The following is a 20,523-nucleotide window of genomic DNA, read 5'->3' on the forward strand; positions in this document are numbered from 1 at the left end:
TTTTACAGGGGTATTCCAGCCTAAAATTAGCATTTAATTAATGTTATTTGTCATGCTATGTAATATTCTGTACCACAGCATGGCGTCACTGTTCTCTCATTACAATAACAACAAGGAATTACACAAATACATTAAACAACCAGTGGGAATCCCCCCCCCCACCACCACCAGACACATCATCAGAAGGGGGTTTCCTAGGTCTTTAAAATAAAAAAAATCTCACTCTCTGGACTATTATGGCACGATTGTAGCATGTGAGTGGCCGTGTTTACAAGGGATAGTAATGGCTCAGTTTTGCCCCTTAATATTCCAAAATCAATGCAGCTGAATTACCACTTTCAGACTGATGCATCATGATGTACCTTTTCACTCCTACCACTCACAGACATGCTCACTCACACTCAGAGAGAACCATATTCATTCATTTACACCCACAAACAAACCACCTGGAGTGCTTTCACACATGCACACCACCCAACCATGACAACATAGCACTACTGAAGGCTGGGCTGCCCAGTCCTTTGGTACAGAGTACTTCAGAATTCTGAAGACCAACTTTTCTGATATTCTACAACAGCCAGCATTTCTGACATTCTTGAAAAGCCAGCTTTACTCACATTCTGGAACAGACAGTGTTTCTGACATTCTAGAACAGCCAGTTTTGCTGATGCTCTGGAACAGCTAGCATTTCTGACATTCTAGAACAGCCAGAGTTCCTGACATCCTAGAACAGTCGGTTTTGCTGACACTCTGGAACAGCCAGTGTTTCTGACATTTTAGAACAGCTAGTGTTTCTGACATTTTAGAACAGCTAGTGTTTCTGACATTTTAGAACAGCCAGTGTTTCTGACATTTTAGAACAGCTAGTGTTTCTGACATTTTAGAACAGCCAGTGTTTCTGACATTTTAGAACAGCCAGTGTTTCTGACATTTTAGAACAGCTAGTGTTTCTGATATTTTAGAACAGCCAGTGTTTCTGACATTTTAGAACAGCTAGTGTTTCTGATATTTTAGAACAGCCAGTGTTTCTGATATTTTAGAACAGTCAGCCTTTATGACATTCTAGAACAACCAGCTTTTCTGACATTCTAGAACAGCCAGTTTTGCTGGCACTCTGGAACAGTCAGTCTTTCTGACATTTTAGAACAGCCAGTGTTTCTGACATTTTAGAACAGCCAGTGTTTGTGATATTTTAGAACAGTCAGCCTTTCTGACATTCTAGAACAGCCAGTTTTTCTGGCACTCTGGAACAGTCAGTGTTTCTGACATTTTGGAACAGCCAGTGTTTCTGATATTTTAGAACAGTCAGCCTTAATGACATTCTAGAACAGCCAGTGTTTCTGACATTCTAGAACAGCCAGTGGTTCTGGCATTTTATAACAGCCAGCCTTTCTGACGTTTTAGAGCAGCCAGCTGACGTTCTAGAACCAGCTTTTCTGCATTCTACAACAGCCAGTATACCTGTCAGAAAATAATCATCTGATCGCAATTATTCAAGCTGACTGTAATTATTTAAGCAGACTGCAATGATTTACAGTTGTTATCTTTGACAATCATATGCTAATGTTGCAACAAGCAGAATGTGAATTGGGTTTGCTTTTATGCGTTGGCCCGAGGCAAATACATGCAAGAAGAAAACAAAAAACACGTTTACAGATACAGTTCATGGGTGTTACGAAAACAACAAAATTTGTAAGTTCTGTCTGATGCTATAACACTTTTAGAAGGCAGCAGTGAGTAATGCTTGTTTATTTGGGCTTGAGCTATATCTGTCATCAGCTGGGAGCTACTAAGGATCGACAACCAGGAAGCAAGATAGCTAATCAGCCAATCAGGCTACTTTAGGCTCGTACTTCAATAGAACCATGAAAAAACACAATTAAATTGTTAATCATAATTATTCATATGGCAATTAATAGTCAGCTAAAATTTAATGATTGTGACAGGCCTAACATTCAGCTTTTCTGATGTTCTAGACAGCCAGCTTTTCTAGCATTCTGGAAAGGCCAGCTTTCCTAGCATCCTAGAACAAACAGCTTTTCTGACATGCAAGAACAGCCAGGTTTTAAGTGTAAAGGCCAACTTTATTGATATTGTACAACAGCCAGCCTACATTCTCCATGTCTAGCACTCAATTTTGGATTTCTGATGGAACAGATATCTCTCTATCTTACTCTCCCTCTCCTTGCTGCTGTCGGGGACAGCCGTCCCATGGGAGGAATGATTTAATTACAGTTTAGCAGCAGTGAAAAGAAAGCCCTTCTCGTGGGACAGTCTCTCGGTGAAACACGAGCACAGAGCCATGCCTGCACTATTAAAGAGGGCAGCGTCCAACCTTGTTCGTCTGACAGTGACAAATGGGGCCCATTAAAGATCTCTGTGGAAAAAATTGGCAGACTGTGGCTGGTTTCTCGATTGGGCTGCAGTGGCTCTGTATCAAAACGCTCCACATGAACAGGAACGATAATGGATACTTAGCAAATGAGTCTTAAAAAGAGGACCGGCTCTGAAGATAGACAGTATACTGAAGTCCAGAGACAAAACTACAAAAAATGATGCTGCCGTCCAATTACTTACAGCTTGCACTGTATTGCACTAATGTGATCTGTCCTGTGAAGCTGTCCACAGCCATCTATTTTTTTTGCATCTAATCTGAAATTGCAATTTCAGGGACATCTCGCATCTCATCTTCACTGAATGAGACAGACTGCATCAGACAACAGGCAGATAGACAGAAGCTTTCTAAATCCTGAAGCAAACTGCAGAGTTAGGCTGGCTTTACACAGTCAGATTTTCCTTCAACTAGCTGCATGTTGTGAGTTGAATGCAACATTTCTGTTCAACTTGACTGCTGCACAAAACAATTCAAAAACAAAGCTGCATACAAAACTTGTAATTACTCCATTAATTAGCCAAATTAGCATCTCACAATGTTTGACTCATCATATTGCACTCGTTATAAAAAGTCTGTGATATGTTTTTCACGTGCACATTTGCAGGATTTTTATATTATCTTTGTACAATTTTTTCAAACCATTTTTTACCTTTTCGATTATTATTGTCTATTTATTTATCTGTTGTTCTTTTGTTTACACAAATATTTTATATATATTATATATTTTTATTATTATACTTTTTTAATCTGTGAATATTAAACCCTCTGAAATTAATGTCTAATTAGCCATTACAGTTGTACTTGAGAGAGTATGTATGTAGATCTCTCATAAAATAATCTAGCTACATAGACCACAATAACAGCAGGCTGAAAAAGAAGTATAAATAATTGCACAAGCAGTCATTTAAACAGCTGTAACAGTTAGCTGCAAAGTTAAATCAGCGGGTTACAGAAATAATAGCTGTGAGAAATTCACATTTGTCCCGTGGTGTCTAAAGCCTGAGTAAATCAATGTTATCAGTTATTAATCTCAGAGTTACTAAACTCTTTTGAGGGATGATCAGACTAAACGGTCTCCTCAGTAGTGGACATGCTCATGAGTGATAAGCTGAGCACTGGTGTTGTACTGGACTTGTACAGGTGTTTTATGGCAATTTACATACAAATTGTAAGTGAAAATCACATAGCTACCCACTTCATGATCAAATTTGCAGGATTTTGTTATTAGGATATGGCAAATTGTTTGCTAGTTCATGAGTAGGCAGTGGGATTATGGAAGCAACAGTGGAATACGGCAGGTGATATGAGCCAAAATTGAGAGTTTCATAACTTAATTTAAGTAAGTGATTTTTTTATTACACATATTAACAGAAGAATTACATAAAGAAAACTGTCAACAAGTAACAAAAAGGAACAGTGTATAAATTAATAAATATAACAACAGATTTTTTTTCCATGTGTTGTATATATGTGTCTTAAAACAGATTCCAATTGTATTCTTTACTTTTTATGTATTTAATGGAAAATGTTACTGAATACATTTAGGACAATGTACTCAATATTCAACCACCACTACTTTCTCAAAGTATTCTGCCCAACTCTGATTGCACAACACTTTATATTATGCAACTTAAATAAAATTTAGGCATGAAAGTTTAACCGTGTAAAACCAGCTCCAGAAAAACTGTGCAAATCACATAGATGGATTAGGAAGAGCTATAAATTTTATGGAATTTTACAGTACAACAGATTGCAAAACTACAGGTTTAAAAATATGTGCTTGAAGGCAACTTCACATTCAAATGATGGTCTGAAACACAGTACATTTAGAGGTCTTGTTACATTAGGAACTAAGCCAATAGAATTGCCCTCTCTAAAATCAATTCCCCAACTCTGACCTAAGGCTAAAGCAAATCAATTGAAATTACAGTGAACATGTGCAGCATGACACATGTGAGCCCTCATTCACACAAACATTAATTAATGGATACATTCATTCACTCATGTATATGGTCGCTTCCAGCTCATACACTGAACGTGAGAGAAATCCTACCTTTACCAAAGAGAGTGCCAGTAACTCTCGTGGTGCTCTTGCACGTACATACAGATAATACATTATTCACACACAACCACACCATAAGCACAGATTCACTCAATATGAAACACTTACTCATTCAGTAATAGTAAACAGGACAGTCATTTGCACCTGACTCATCACTTGTGGGTAAGAGCATATGTTTGTTTGTCACTGAACACTATCTGTATGTGCCTGTGTGCGTACACACAGTCATACGCAAAAGTTTGGGCAGCCCGAGTGAAATTACCGTTTACTGAATGGCATATTTGAAAAAATGCCGTATTTAGGTTTTTCCTGGTAGAGGGTATTAACTTATTCTTCCTTAGAAAATCACCATCACAAGTAATTTAACTGGGGGTGTTTAAACTTTTGAAAACCCCCCGGTACGACATGTACAACACTAAGCAAGGGTGTGTGTATGCGTGTGTCATTGAATGAGCTCTCACTTACTCTGTGTGTGTGTATGTGTATGTCAGTGGTGAATGGCTTAAGTGGCTAAGCAGCAGCTCCACTTTAGTTGCGATGGGGCTTCATCAGTACACACCCTGACCAGATTACTCTGCCTCTAATGCCTCATAAGATGATTACTGCTATTTCAGGAAGCACTACTGTCCCATTATTGTTTAATGGAGCTTTATTGACAATCAATAAGTGAGAGCTCACAGTCAGACAGATCTAGAAAATCTTTAACACAGTTTTAAAGCTGCAAGCTTAAAGGTCGATGTGACGCGACTATGCTTAAGGAGTCAGACTAACTGGGAAGGAGAAGAAGAGTTGGAGATGCTACTGACAGTCATGCGTATGAATCGACGTGCTGGATTATTCTCTCTTCCCCTTAGCAGAGAGTAATCTCCTGCATAGATGACAATCCGAAGAAAAGCATTGTGGATGCCAGCAGTGGCTGATATGGCAAATATATAGTATTACTATACTTCAAAACATTTTCTCAATAAACAATATGCATTACGATATTTAGTTTATCTGAGGTTTGATAAGTTGTAACAGACCAAAAAGAACATGCATAGAAAATGAAAAACTAAGCACAATGATTTTTATTCAATGTTTCCCATGTTACACTGCAGTAAATTCAATAAAAAGGGCTAAATGTTCTCTCTTTGTAATGAAACACACAGTTGGTCAGTGTTCTTTAAAGTCACACAACATCCACAGCGTACTCAGAAAAGCATATTATGACTTAATGTGATACTGAAAACATCATCATATTGCCCACCTCTAAAAGTTGCTGTTGCTAACACATCCTTAAGAGCTACAAAGACAGAACAGGTCAAACTACATTGTGTGTGCACAGCACCAGACTGACATAATGAGATTGAAAGGAATGTAGCATTAGGGGCTATGTCTAATATTAGAGTGCTGGTGCCTTCGCACCCCAGTCTTCCACTTGCAGAGTGGGTGACTTAACCACGCTGCTATAAACCTAATTACAAAAAACACACAAGTGCACAACACACAAGCTACTCTATCCCTCATTACTCGCCTGTATAAATGCTGATTAACGATTCACTTTCCAAAAAAGGCATGTAAAATATTTAAAGTACAGTGCTGTAGGCATAAAAGGAGAAGACGTGGGAAACACAGTGCTTTGAACGAGTGCTTGTTTTGTTTACACAGCAGCAGGAGAAGTCCACCGCTCACTGCTAGCTAACAAGTCCAGAAAGGAGGCAGGTCATGAACAGCCACACTTTTCCAGTCCATGGTGATCACCCAACCAGCCCCACAGCCTGGCACAGAACATCACAAGCAACACATATAAAGACAACACAACTGCACAACAATTATTTACATGTTTAAGTCTCTTTCACTATTGCCATGGTGGTACCCGTGGAGCTCTGTGCTTGTTGTTCTGAATGGCCACGCCCCCCAGGCTAAACTGGCTGTCCATCAGAACCACTTATTGATTTGATTCAAAATTTTCTGATTCCAATATAAACTCTAGCACACTGATGGTTACACAGGTCTGTATGCTGTTAATGACCTCAGAAAATCCTGAATCTCCAAAGAAGGGAAGTTCATTTGTTCTACTCAGAGGACAAAAAGGGAGTGGCTACCTTTTGTGGGAATGTGTGCTATGGACAAAATATTCAGCCCATCCTGCAGTTTCACTGCTATGAAACTAATGAATGTAAAATGACCACTAATATCAGAAAACACATTGATGAATATTTGATATATTTATGTGAAATGTACAAATAATTGCATTACTTAGACATAAAAGTACATTTATCAAACCACCAGTCTTTTTTAAACAAATACTGACAGTAAGTGGCCACTTCGCACAGACCTATGTACAGTGTTTTTGTCGTAACCTGGGGTTACATTTATGCATATTAAACATTATATCAGAAAAGGTGAAAATACAATGAACTCCATTTGAAAATCTTGCATTGTGTGTCTGCACTAAGAATTCTAAGTTATGACTTTACTCACAAAATGAACCACAGAAACTCTGTGTGCCATTTATTAAATATTCACAGAATGTTTTTAACCTTCCCTGCTTTAACACTTACACAGCTCACTGCAATCACAATATATAGCAATAAAATGTCAATGTATTTTATCCATGCTATGCAGAAGCTTTATCCATCATCAGTTATGCAGAAGCTTTATCCATCATCAGTCTTCAGAAACAATGAAGCAGGAGAAAATATAGTTTTCTATGCATAATCTCTATGGTGAGACCTAGAGAGCAATAATACGTGCTGATTTTCATTTGCATGACTTCATGTACGTCAGCATAATGCAATGTGTGTATACTATACAACATCTGCTGAGACATCATGGACCACTTAAACGGTCTACATGCCTAGTACAACATCAGAAATATAATCTCCTATTAAAATATTCCTGAAAGGCCCCCAACATCACAATGCATTAAGAGTACTGCAGCTTCTACTTTAGCAAAGGAGTATCTAACTTAATCTCTATTTTAATTCCATTTAGAAGAAGCTTCAGCAATGCATAGATTGGATCTATGGCCACAGTTTGAAGGCTGCATGCTAAAACATGCACAGATGTATATAAGGCACTAAATCGTGTCCATGTAGGCCAACAGAGTAACGTAAGCCAGAGACAGAGGCTACCTGCATAATGCACTGAAGTAATTCTGTGTCTGCCACAATGACAATGTCCAGTCCTCTCAAACACAGAGCACAGGAGCAACAGCCACAGTCAAAAGACCTGTTAGATTAGAAGGGTCTCTAACATATCTTTAAGCTCCTCCATTCTGATCACACCCGAATTTTATTTCTAATTGTTCAAATGAAGCTTATTCTGCATAACACCAGAGATCAAGATAAGGACTGGATGTGAGTCATAATCAATTAGAAACTCTAATGAGCGAGGCAGCTTGTCAGAGAAATGACAATTCTCATTGCGTAATAATTTTTGAGTCCATTGCTTGCATCTATGCAAAGATGAGAGATAGAGAGAGGTAAGTCCAAACACATCAGTCTTATGTGTTAACCGGTTCACCTCGCCAGCTAAGCCAGTGTCAATAAGTAGTCAAATAAATTAAACAAATTAAAGAATCTTTTATTTATTTTACATCTCAAATTTGATCCAGGACTAAACTTAATGTTTAGGAAACTGTAACACTTGGAATCTGGTGACAATTTACTTGAACCCAGCCACATAACCATGCCATAAACATGTTGTGGCAGATGTCATATGCTGTCATCAGTTGTCAAACAGACTATGTCCAGTAATATAACAGTGTAATGTTACCCTTACCGTTAAGTGTCACTTGTGATATAGGTTGTCAAGACATCTAATATTATGACATTTGTCATGACGATTAATGGTAATGGTAACATGACACTGTTATATTGCTGACATCTGGATGTTTTTCCCAATGTTATGTTGCAGGGTTTAAGAAATTCATAATTCCAGCTTTTGGTCTAATCTCAGTGTGGGAAACAGGCCCTTAGATTTTAGTTTCACACTAAAAGCTTTTGTTATGTTTTGTCACAGAACTTCAAATGACCTTGAAGATAGAACAAACTAGAAAAAAGAATGAAAAGCAAATGTTCGGACAAAAACCCACACAACAGACTAAAAAGACTCAAGGGTAATTCACGGGCATCTAAGGTCTTGTTCCTTTTGTGCTTTTACACCCAACAAAGCCCTGTGAAAGAAAGATTTAGTGAAGCACGTGAAAAAGACCAGAGACTCGGCACCCCATCTCCTGCCACATCAGCAAGGCTAAAAATAACGGAAAAGGCCCAAACCTGCACAATGAGCCCAATGCTTCAGTATGAACTAACTGTGCCCAGAGCTTATGCGACAACAGCAAATAACACATTGAAAGAATCAACACATTAATAAGACAATGAACTCTGACAAACCAGCAAGGTTTTGTGTTACATAAACCACAGTGTGAAAATCGATGGGAGAAGTTTTTTGTGCTCTGAACAAAGCACAACATGTCTTCAGGCCCATTACATCTGATCCCATTTCTGCTGGAAGCAAAAACAACCTCTCTGCGTTTGGGCATTCTCACAGCAAACATGTGAAGACTCACCTATGAGAGCCTGAAAGAGGCTACTTCTGAAGATGCCCACCACTCGCTGAATGGCAGCTTTGAGCTGCTGCTCCTCTGGTTTCTTCAGCTTGGAGCAGTAGTCCTCCAGCAGCCCTAAAGCTCTGGCTGTATCTGCGAGGACAGGCACATCATGTTAGTATCTTTGTAAAATAAGACTGAATGAGCATCATACTTGCCAGAGGGCCCTTTCAGTTGAGTGGCTTAATTTTTTTTCTTTTCAAAAAACATCCACTGATACGTTTTTTAGGAAACCAAAACTAGTTCTTCAGTGGAATCACTCCAAATAACTCTTCTTGTCACATTTATTTTTTAAGAGTGTAAAAGAAAAAATAACATACAAACATACAATAATCTCATTATTTAATTACACTGTTGACACAGAAAATGGCAGGAGAAGTTCATAAAATATGAAAAGCTTCTTTTCTTCTTTTACTGTATTCATTATAGCACTTATATGATATAATGCAACACTGTTTTGTCATTTATATGGAGTAGATATGCTTTCTCATTATCAAAGAAGTGGTGCATTGTTATGTTTTTGATGCATGTTGTGTTTAGTGTCTAAGACAGCTTAGTATCAAGGTTTTGGTCCCGTCTACCAGCCTGTGGGCAGTTCTTCATTTCTAGATTTCACATGACTATTGCTGGGCAAATTTAAATTTATCCCAAATCAGAAAGCACTTTTTGTTTCTAACGTCTATGTGCTTATCAGTGAAACTTTCCCCTTGACACAGGCTTTTAAACAGAGGCAGTCTTGACATATAAAACATGAAGCTCACTGCACAACAACACAACACAAAATTTGACAATCAGTTAAATGTGTTGCATCTGAACCATCACTACATTGTGTCTGAGATCATCTGAGGACAAACAGTGCAGTCCATACTGGAGTCTATTTATACTACCTAACTATACTGTAGCCTGTAATTACACTATGTGGTCCATTTCCACCAATGTACGACACAGATGTGATTATGAATCCAATAATTATGACTGAAAAGGCCATCCCAAAATCCAAGCTACAATCTAAATTTGCTAGATTGTTTACTATGTCTTGTTAGTGTAAAGACATCAGTTTAACATTTGTTATGCACTGAAAACACAAGGTTTCGAGTGGATAAAAGTAAGACCCAGTAATGTGGGACCTTTTTCTCCTCACCTCTTCTTCTTAAAGGCATACTTGCTTCTCTAGATCCGTGTGGGATTGCCAGTGAAGAGACCAAGACACAAACGTTCCCACTTCATCTGAGGGGCTCTGGGGGTGTCAAAAAAAAAAAGTCCTGTTAAACTGCTAAAGCAGTGCCTTACTGGCCATTTAGCTCTCCAGCGCCAGCTTGCAGCTTTGAGATCCAACAGGCCAAAGCAATGGAGCTGTCATAACAGCAACGGAAAGGGCTTGTGAAAGCAACCTCAGGCTCTAGCTGCATGACTGCTGAGTATCAGCTTTGAACGAAGAGAACTCATAATCCGATACGCAGGACGATCCACCTGTGTGTGATTCAGTCCGTGAAAGTGAAGCATGTTTTGTTAAGGAAAACGGGCCATATTTCCCATGTGTGAATAGGGTGTACTTGGAAAAGCCATGGTGCCACACTCCACACGTGTTCCACTTTTCCTTCAGTTTGTTTACAGCTCTTCAACTTTTAGATGGTATTCGATCACCATCACCAAATCTACAAGACCTTTGGTTATCCTCTTCATTGCAAATGTCTGTGATTTTCAAGGCAGACAAGAGTCCATCGCCTCCTGGGTCATGCATGCATGATAATGCAATGAGAGAAGATTTAAAATGGACACTGACATCAGTTGCAGGTCAAACGAATATTAGAGGTGCAGGGAGATCCGAATTTACAGCGTACCTAGATCTTCAATTTAACTTTTTTGCAGACTATTTGGACTATTATTCACTCTTGGATTCACATAGATCCATATGGCTTGAACATGAATTGACCAATTCTGACAATTTCATCAAATTGCACTCTTATGAAAAAGCTCTTCAGTAATCTTATAGGGTAACTATAACAATCTTATAGTAAGTTTGGACAACTACTATGTGGTTCACTATAGGTAACTACACGAGTATTACAGATTATTCAGGCCCATTACATCTGACCCCATTTCTCCTGGAAGCAAAAACAACCTCTCTGCGTTTGGGCACTCTCGCAGCAAACATGAAGACTCACCTATGAGAGCCTGAAAGAGGCTACTTCTGAAGATGCCCACCACTCGCTGTATGGCAGCTTTAAGCTGCTGTTCCTTTGGTTTTACATAGATCCATATGGCTTGAACATGAATTGACCAATTCTGACAATTTCATCAAATTGAACTCTTATGAAAAAGCTCTTTAGTAATCTTATAGGGTAACTATAACAATCTTATAGTAAGTTTGGACAATTACTATGTGGTTCACTATAGGTAGCTACACAAGTATTACAGATTATTATTAGACAGCAAGCTACTACATTTACTCAGGGATTAAACCTATAGTATTACAGAGGTATTACACAGCACTATACAAATCTTTATTTTTTATACTATTACTGTCAATTTTGGAAGGAAATATTGTTACTTACTGGAGCCAGGACTATATTTGACTGGGTTTTAATATTTTTCTTCCGCTCCGGCTAGTTCGAATAACCGACGTAAGTTTTTTTAAAAACCAAAACTGGGCTGTATGTTTGTAGTTATGGCTTACAGTATGGACTATTAGACACTAACAAACAACAAATTGTTATCAAAGCACGAACCGTGTATATTTCAAAAGAAAAGTATCAGAGTCGACTTTACTTACAGGCTCTGCAGACACTCCACATTCACTAGCTTTCATTCTTAACAATGTTAAGCCGGAGAAGGCTAATTTCAGTCAGGTAACAGCAGTATAGTGCACGATAAAAACAGTGGGCTGCGAAGTTGAACAACAGCATTTAACGTTGGCAACCGCAATAACCGGAGTGTATGAGGTAAAAAAAAAAATGTTTCCGAATAGCTGAATTATTAAACCCTCTTGCTGTTCAGGGCTAATGCCACCGAGCAAACAGCAGCTTGTCGGTGCGACGCCTGTCGGAAAACACCTGCAAGTTGAGGCTAGCGGAGTGAAAACGCGTGGCCCTCTACACTCCAATTACACCCCTAAATTCCAGTCATTCCGAGCAGTTATGAAAAAAAGAGCCTCTTAAAACGTCCGGTGACTACAGTTCACTCTACATGTGTCCCGTCATACAGCTGTCTGTCTCTGTTTGGCTTCAGGGCATCTCTGTCCAGGCTGGCTATGTGGAGACTCTGTACGGCGAGTGCAGCAATAGCAGCAGCAGCAGCAGCAGCAACAGCAGTTTCGCCTTAGCAACCAGAGGGTGGGTTGCTACACGCCCCGATTTGATTGACAACTGCAATCGCCAATGGCGTGCCCTGATTCCACCCGCTTGCGGGGCAATTGGCCAATCCGAGGCGCCTTTTCGTTCCTGAATCTCGTGGGGTGAAGGTTCGTGGTAACATGTGGTGAGACATGGCTGCGCCCTGTTTGTGTTGAGGGGGATATTGAATTAAGGAGAGTTATCGCTAGATTTATGTTTATGTTTTGAAGGAACTACAAGGTAAGTGATAATGCAGCGTGGCACAAAGCTGCGTATGCGATGTAGCTGTAATGCAAGCCGTGTTTGGGGGGAAAGTGTGCAGTGTTTTTGTCAGGAACTGCTCCGATGGTACTCCTTTCTGTTGTAGGTCATGTTAGATTTTGCAGTTGTTTTATGCAAAATAAACGCTCGTCTTGTCGTCGAAATCTTCTGTTAAGACGTAAGTAGCTGCATTATCTGATTATTTTTCTTTTTCTTCAGTAGCGCACATGAACAAAACAAAATGTCGCTAAAAGACACCGGTCAAGGCCAGCTCATGTCCAGAGGCGCCTTTATGGAAATGCTCTCCAAAAAATTCGAAAGGCTACCCGACTTTGACAGGTATGAACATGAAACCTCTTCTTCCGTCATTACCAATAACCTATACGTTAGATTTTAATACAGTGGTTTGATAGAAATTTAATTTAAAATTGTCATTTTTATAACAACCTTTTTCACTACTATTAAGAATAGGTCCAAAATGTACTAATTTATTTTCAACATGTTTCAACATTTTCACCAGAAAGAAATCAATTATGCCATATAAAAATTTAAATCTCTTGCTGAAATTGAATGAGCACATATTAGGGAAAAAAATCCTTATTAAAATCAAGTGGAAAAAGCCATGAATTGTTATCTGAGAACTTTAATTTTACATGGTAAAACAATTTCTACTACTAAATGTATAATTTTGATTTTACAGCTGTTTTTAACATCAAATTTCATGCTTTTAGTAGTTCTAACAAGATTTTTACTTGTTTAAACTGTAAATGTGATATAAAAATAGTGAATAAAAACAAACGTCTGTCTTGTGACTATTCCAGTACGAATTCATTTTACTTTTTCCCCCCCCCAACAGAAAATTCTTTGCATATGGCCCGATCTATTTGGGTGGTAATGCTGGCTTTGCTGGGTTGATTGCAAATAGTTTTTATCGACGTGCACTCAATGTCACTCAAGGAAGATTTACCTCCAGTCTTCCAATGGCAGTTCTCCCTTTTCTGACAACTGTGGCATTATACACTGCAGCTGTCAGCAATCCTTTGTTATCAGGTAAGATCTTAAGATAAAGATACGAGTCCCCCAAATAAGAGTTGTGAAGTGTTGTGACTGCTTTTCCCATTGCAGGAGACCTGAACTGCCCAACTTGTGTCCTGATTAGAGGTGCTTTAGTGGGTGTGGTTGGTGGTGGTGTATACCCCATTTTGTTGGCATTACCTGTAAACGCCGGACTTGCAGCCAGGTATGTGGTCTGTCTTTACCTTACACTAGCATTATTTAGACATACAAAAAACAGTAACACGTTCATGTTTAAACGTCACCCCAATTGCCTTTTAGGTACAACAGCACTCCAATGCCAGAGAAGGGAAACATACTACGCTTCTGGAAGAATCTGAGCAAACCCATTGTGCAGAAAATGTATGCCGTACTGCTACTACAGGCTCTCTTTGGCACTTACCTAAGCTCTAAGCACTTTGATATTTATCTGAAGATGCTTAAATTACCAGATTCAGACAGCGAGGAGCTTCATGACTAAGCCATCAAACTAGGGGAGTAATAGGATTTCTGAGTTAGCCAGATAACTTAAGCCCAATTTTGAGAATGGTCTAACAAGAACGTCCCTCAGCTCTTTTCCGATTAGACAGGCTTGACCTTAGGCTTAAGTTACCTGGCAAAACTCAGGAATCCATCTTTGTGAAACATGCCCTAGACTAAAAGCTGTTGTCAATGGAATATCAAATTTGACAATTATTTTTCTTGTAGGCAAAGTCCTATTTAATCCAAGAAACACTTGTTTGTTTTTGATACCATTATTTACCATTAAAACAAACATTAAAATGTGATCTCTTCATTTCTCCTCCTTACATATACCATTTTGTTGAGCGCATAATCTTATACTAAACCACAATGGTTCATCATTAAAAAACATTTAGTATAAGTTTAGACTCAATTTGGGTCAAGAACTGCTCCTAAGTATTTCTTTTAGTCTAAGACTAGCCTTAATCTTCCACTGAAAAATTCTCAGTGTTGGGGAGCTTGAGGACTACACTTGTAGTGCTGCTACAAGAGCCAGGGTATAAACATGATTTTTACATAATGCAAGTAAAAATAGACCTTTTTTAGTTCCCTATCTACCTAAGTGGTACTCAGTCACACAATCCCTGAACCAAAATCTGCAACCACATCTTGTGTGCAACTAGAAACTAAAAGAAATCCGAAAGAGATTTAATGATAGTTATATTTGCTATTCATAGCACTGAAACTATAAACCTGTTCTGGATCAATATAAAAATTGTCATGGCCCTTAACATTTTCTTTCTTTGTGATGTCAGCTTCAAACTACACTGTGTATCTGCAGTTTTCTATAATATAACCACAACATGACAGCAACACCTGGAATTGTTTAGTAAACAAAAATGGATTAAAGATTTATAGAATTTATAAAACCAGTGCAAATTTGAATAGTTTTATACTTCCTTCCTCCAATGCTTCTGAAAAAAACACTACACAATACTTTCACACCAACTGTTCACTACACAAACATTTAAACTGCATATGGGAAATTGTGAAACACCCTTATCTCTAGCAATACAAAGTTCTAAATCCCTAGATGTTTCCTCTCTCCTCACCAAGTAAACATTATTTGAAAGCACATCCTATAATGTCTCCATGTAGGCTCTACATTAACTATAGCAAATGTCTGTCATTATATACTGTTATGATAGAACAAGGCCTTTGCTTGTGATTTATTTAACTAAGCAAACATGAATTACTCCATGTATTTTAGGAATAAATTCCTCAGTAGTAGGGATACCAAGATCAAAAGGGATTTTTGTAGGTCCTCCAATTAGAGATGCAATACCAGATATGGCATTTGACAACTTGATTCAAGCAGAAAAAGCAGTATGGATGGCCATCATTCACAAATATTACTTTATACTTTAATTTACAAATAGTACTTTTAGCACAATCAAAGCAGAAAACTACCATCAGAATAACCTATAGGACACCAAAATGATTTATATTTTCCTAGGCTCTCATCTGGATTTCCTCTCTAACAATATCACTGGTGAGCAGTGAGGTGTAGACAAAGCTGCACTTTTTCCTTCACTATATATTTCTTTGATATTTCATCAAAGAAGTGAAAAAAACCATATCCCCAAATTATGAAAAAACAGAGGAATTTGAAGTTTCAAATCTATTACTGCAAACTGTGACTCTGTGCCACCATCCAAGGGACACAGCAACTGTTATTTTCCCCACTGCATATGTTGCATATGCATATGTTATCTGCTTTAATTTAATCTTATTTATTCTGTAGTAGTTATTGTTATTATTAGAACTACAATTGTTGATACATCTGAGTACAGTTAATTTTAAACTACATTCCCAACCTTACACTGGAGGAATGGAATGAGTACCCTAGGAAGCTTGCTGACTAGAGTTCACCTAGCAAATACAGCAAAAAGTCAACTACTGCAACTAAGTAATGTAAATATTTTTAAATCTTCAACTGTCAGAAAACTCAGGTAATCATAAGAATTTAGCATTAAAAAATACTATCAGAATCAGTTTGTGATTTGGTCAAAATTGTCAAATTGAAATGCTATCATATTCATTCATAAAACTTTAACATGTTAGAATAAATCTGAGTCAATGGTATAACAACATAACCTGGACTTTTTTCATATTGTAAACATTAAAAGGGTTTTTTACTCTGTAGACCCATGGAGCTGTAATTGACTTGTCGCTTTAAAGCCAGCCATTTTAGATTGCAGACTTGTATCTTTTTAAGGTCCAACAGAGGGCCCAAAAGACATGTTTATAAATAAATGTATTAATCTTGGTCTGAGGGTTAGCTAGTTAGTCCATTAACCCATGACTATAAATCTGAAACCAACTTTAATGTGCACCATGGTAGCATCATCTCATTTCAGTCCCATTTCTAGCATTGATCTCAATACATCTTACAATTTCTGTTTTAAAGCTGTCCATACTAATCTGTGGGGAGTACGGAGAACAATCAGAACAAAGTGCAAAAATGGGCCTGAGCTTTTGCTCCTGCCAAACTGATTTGTCTGTGTTCTGTACTGGCCATGCGCTTCATATTGTTTGCAGATACCTGGAACATCACCAGCCCTTTATGGGCAAGGTTCCCCTGCCCTAACCCACCCAGGGCAGATAGTTATATTATGTTGGGTTTGAGGGTTTGTATTCACTCAAGTTGAAAGGTGACTTTTTTTTACCACTCTTTATCCACTTAGAAAAGAAGAAGGATAAGACCCTTGCAGAGAATGAAGAAACTGCTGTTTAAAAAGAGAAGAGGAGAATGGTTAATATGATAAAGCAATGTACATTACCCAAAGGAGTGGATGATAAAAATATGATTTATTTCCAGATACTGATATCCAAGTTACTAAACATTCTTTGGGTTTCAAATACATCTCAATACACAATGCATCGCTTAACAAAATACAGATGATTTATTTCCAAACAAATCCTTTTTCCTGGTCATGTGACGATAAAGCTGAAGTGCTTTTCTGTTAAATATAAAATCTGTTCACTGTAATGTTTGATGTACTAACACTCATCTATAAACAATGGTGCAGATGCATATTTAACTGCAGTGTGATGGAGTACCAGTAAAAGCTTTAACTTACACTCCTTTGTACTACCTTTTTAAATTTAGAAGGCCATGATGCAAGCTGCTGGTCCCGATTCTTCAGCTTTCCCCACAGCAAATCCACTTTAGCATAAAGAAAAATAAGGGGGCTACATGAAAAACATCCTCCAAGAAAACAGTGATGTTTCACAAAGGGTTTAATTTTAGCAAAACACGAGCAAGCTACTTTCTTAATCAATCCTTAGTTCACACTGCCAATTAATGTCTACAAACACCCTTTGTGAAACATCACCTACTTACATTATTTGAAACAATTTTCAATAATTACTGATTAGCCCTCTTTATTGCTTAACTCAAACAACTACCATCCTCATTGTTAAACAGAAAGTTCCAAAATGTTGACAAAACAAAAACAAACATTTCACAAACAGGAAAGTCTATTTACAAGTTCATTTTGAGCCTTGAACTGGCAGAGGGCACTGCAGAACATCTCAGCAGAGACTGATTTCTGAGTCTTCTACATCTTGATCCTTACCATGGATTCAGGTAGTCTTGGCTGTTCTGAAACCCGCTCATCCTGCAGGGCAGACCAAGCACCTAGAAGAAAACTACCAGAAAGTTTAGCAGTAACTTGTAATCAAAGCACATTTTATATACATGCCATTCAAGTCCTTAAACAGTTAATTCTTGACATCTGACAACTATTGTTGTGATGTCCCCTCGATGTTCATTACATCATGTATTTAGTTCAGTCTCAGGAAACGCTGAAAAGGTAAGATACTTGACCCTACATTTTAAGCGAAGAGCTTGCACTCTCTGCACATTTAGTGCAGAATTCCACAGAGACGTGGTCTTTGTCCACATGCAGACAGACACCGCCTGCTGCACCTTTGTCCTCCACCTTCACTCTCTTCCTTGGCATGGCATAATCGTGGTCATTCTCACTGGACTCCTGGAAAAGTGAGGTAGAAAATTTCATGCCGTTCACACCGCTTAATCTGGACAACAGCTGAGCCAACATGCTCTCATTGGCCAACACAGCTCTCAGGTACCTAGTCTCATTCTCCAGTTCTTCCACTCTTTTGTTCAGGCTGCTGTTTTCCTGTTTGAGAAGCCGGTTTTCAGACGTCAACGATCCAACACGCTGCTCCAAACCATTCAAATACTCTTTCTTCCTCAGCCGGTTCATTCTCGCTGCCAAGGCATTCTTGTTGATGCGGCCGGAGAGAACTTGAAGTTTCTGCCTCTGTGTTGATCCTCTGTGATCGGAAATGGACACATTCAACGCCTGATCCATCCTCTCTTCTGCACTTATAACAGGATCTTGCATTCCGATATCCGAAAGTGAAGTAAGTGCATCATTGTCTAAAGCCCAGCTGAAATCAGAGCTTAACAGGTCATCTAGTCCCCAGTCATTTGTATCACTTTCTGGTGAGGTTTGTTCACACATCCCACTTTCAGAAGCGATTTTCAAGGCACTGTCACATTCCTCTACAGGACTCGAATACATGGCATCAGTGTTGTTACTGGAGACTCTTCCTCTTTTTCTGGTGATCATTGCTGCTTTCCGATTATCCGGCTTGTCCTCACCCTCCTCTAGATTCTGTTTTAGACGATCTGTAAAAACAAACAGAAAATATTTAAACGCAAATTACACATTTAGCACCTCATTTTCACATATACAGCATTATCACGCCAAGTTAGAGAACTTACAAAAGAATAACAAATAAATTAAGTCATCCAAATTTCTAGTCATGGCTCAAAGCAACAGGTCGTATCTTTAATGTGCATTTGAAGCTTGCTACTCAAGATTATTCTATGACTAGACAACCTGACTAGGCTAGTTGAGAGTTTCTTTCGCTCACAGGCCTTTTCAGCTAGCCGCATGGGTCGCTAAAATTATTAGCTAGCTAACTAGCTAGCTAGCTAACTAGCTAGCTAGTTAACCTACTTTAGAGTCCGCAGTATGGAACGGCACCAAATATTAGACGAAATTCCCATGTTAACCATCATATAAACAGCAATACATCTCAGGCGCTACTGACAGCTACATTAGTGAACACAGTCCGCTAACCTTCACATTTTAGCTACCAAGAAAAGGCTTTGAACAGCTTTAACCATGCAACGCTAACAGTTAGCTAGCTAGCCAAGTTAACTAGCTAACGAGCGCTTTACGCCTCGACAAAACATAACCATTGACACAGTTTCAAAACTTTATCAAACAAAAAAGTTAAAACCGAGACATGTTAATATTGTGAGTTGATGAATGTGAAGTAATGTTAGGAAATTCGGCTAGTTAACTAGCTAATGCTAGTTTTGCTAACCGCCTTTGTAGGCCGCGCGCCATGATCGGAATGATGCAGCATTTTTCAAAAGCAACTTATTAAACTAATTACGCCAAACATCGCTTAGTATCTGCCGGTAATGCAGTCAGACTTACCGTGCACGTTGTACTGTAAAGCTGCAGTTTCTCCACACTCTGCCGTAACGTTGCCTGTTTGGAGGGAAAAGTTCCGCGCGCCGAACCGGAGCAGCTCCAGCCTCACAAAGCCGACGCAACAGGAACGTACAGGGAGAGATCTCGTGTAAATGGCGCGACAGCACCAGTTCTCGCGGGATTTAGACTGCGTTTAAAATGACGGTAGTAGGGAAGAGACGTTCGATTCAGTTTACCGAGCCGGTTCCTTCGAACTCTCCGATTCAATTAACATCTTCTTCAAAACTAATTGATTCCGTTTACCGAACCGATTTCTTCCAACTCTCCGATTCAGTGAACCTCGTAATTCAAAACTGATCGACTCCCAGGTCAACTTTATTCACGTCTCCTCCCCATATACAACGAAATTCCTTACAGCGTGTGCTACATCAGTTCAACTCATGCTCTATTCACTATCTAATGTTATATTAGCTATAGAGTGAACTGACTGGCATGAGGCACATGGGTTCACAGAGTAGCTTATTATTTAAATGAAGTTTTGAAAATTCTCAACAATTTTTTTCTCTCCAGTACAACCCTAATGCTAAGCATAGCACTCACAAACATGTCCACTATTGAGGAGATTATTAGTTTGATCATCCCTCAAATGATCTCAGTAACGTTAGTGAGATTAATAACTGGCTCATCATATTGATTTATTATCCACTCAGGCTTTAGCAGGATCTTCAGTGTTTGTAAAGAAGCCGTTAAAGGAGGTCCTCTTTAGAGTCTAACGGGCATGTTTACTTCACACCATTCATTGACTTCAAAAGAGTTAACTT

General features: G+C 38.6%; 3 protein-coding genes across 4 annotated transcripts in view; 1 reads left to right on the plus strand and 2 right to left on the minus strand.

Annotated features, from left to right (window-relative positions):
* dlg2 (discs, large homolog 2 (Drosophila)) overlaps nucleotides 1-10,264 on the minus strand; it is a 343,385-nt gene extending 333,121 nt beyond the window's left edge. Inside the window, exons 1-2 of the mRNA XM_036594500.1 lie at nucleotides 10,193-10,264; nucleotides 9,013-9,144 (exon numbers count right to left, since the gene is read on the minus strand). Coding sequence (XP_036450393.1) covers nucleotides 9,013-9,144; nucleotides 10,193-10,211 — 151 coding nt within the window. The 5' untranslated portion in view covers nucleotides 10,212-10,264. The remainder of the gene's footprint in view (nucleotides 1-9,012; nucleotides 9,145-10,192) is intronic.
* Nucleotides 10,265-12,496: 2,232 nt separating this feature from the next.
* tmem126a (transmembrane protein 126A) lies at nucleotides 12,497-14,485 on the plus strand. 2 transcript variants are annotated; one of them, XM_036594869.1, is made up of 5 exons: nucleotides 12,497-12,623; nucleotides 12,864-12,983; nucleotides 13,501-13,694; nucleotides 13,770-13,884; nucleotides 13,980-14,485. In XM_036594869.1, exons 2-5 carry the CDS (start codon nucleotides 12,886-12,888, stop codon nucleotides 14,176-14,178), a joined length of 606 nt encoding a protein of 201 aa, XP_036450762.1. In that variant the 5' UTR covers nucleotides 12,497-12,623; nucleotides 12,864-12,885; the 3' UTR covers nucleotides 14,179-14,485. The 2 variants fall into 2 exon arrangements, with proteins under 2 accessions (XP_036450762.1, XP_036450763.1); XM_036594870.1 differs by having other exon boundaries at nucleotides 12,867-12,983.
* A 2,526-nt stretch (nucleotides 14,486-17,011) lies between these two features.
* crebzf (CREB/ATF bZIP transcription factor) lies at nucleotides 17,012-20,482 on the minus strand. Its single transcript, XM_036594447.1, has 3 exons — nucleotides 20,477-20,482; nucleotides 19,706-19,889; nucleotides 17,012-18,882 (listed from the first exon to the last, which is right to left on the minus strand). The coding sequence occupies exons 1-3, from the start codon at nucleotides 20,480-20,482 to the stop codon at nucleotides 18,053-18,055; spliced, it is 1,020 nt and encodes a 339-aa protein (XP_036450340.1). The 3' UTR covers nucleotides 17,012-18,052.
* Between the last annotated feature and the right edge of the window lie 41 nt (nucleotides 20,483-20,523).

Source organism: Colossoma macropomum, unplaced genomic scaffold, assembly GCF_904425465.1.
Source record: "Colossoma macropomum unplaced genomic scaffold, Colossoma_macropomum, whole genome shotgun sequence".
Classification (NCBI taxonomy): Eukaryota; Metazoa; Chordata; class Actinopteri; order Characiformes; family Serrasalmidae; genus Colossoma; species Colossoma macropomum.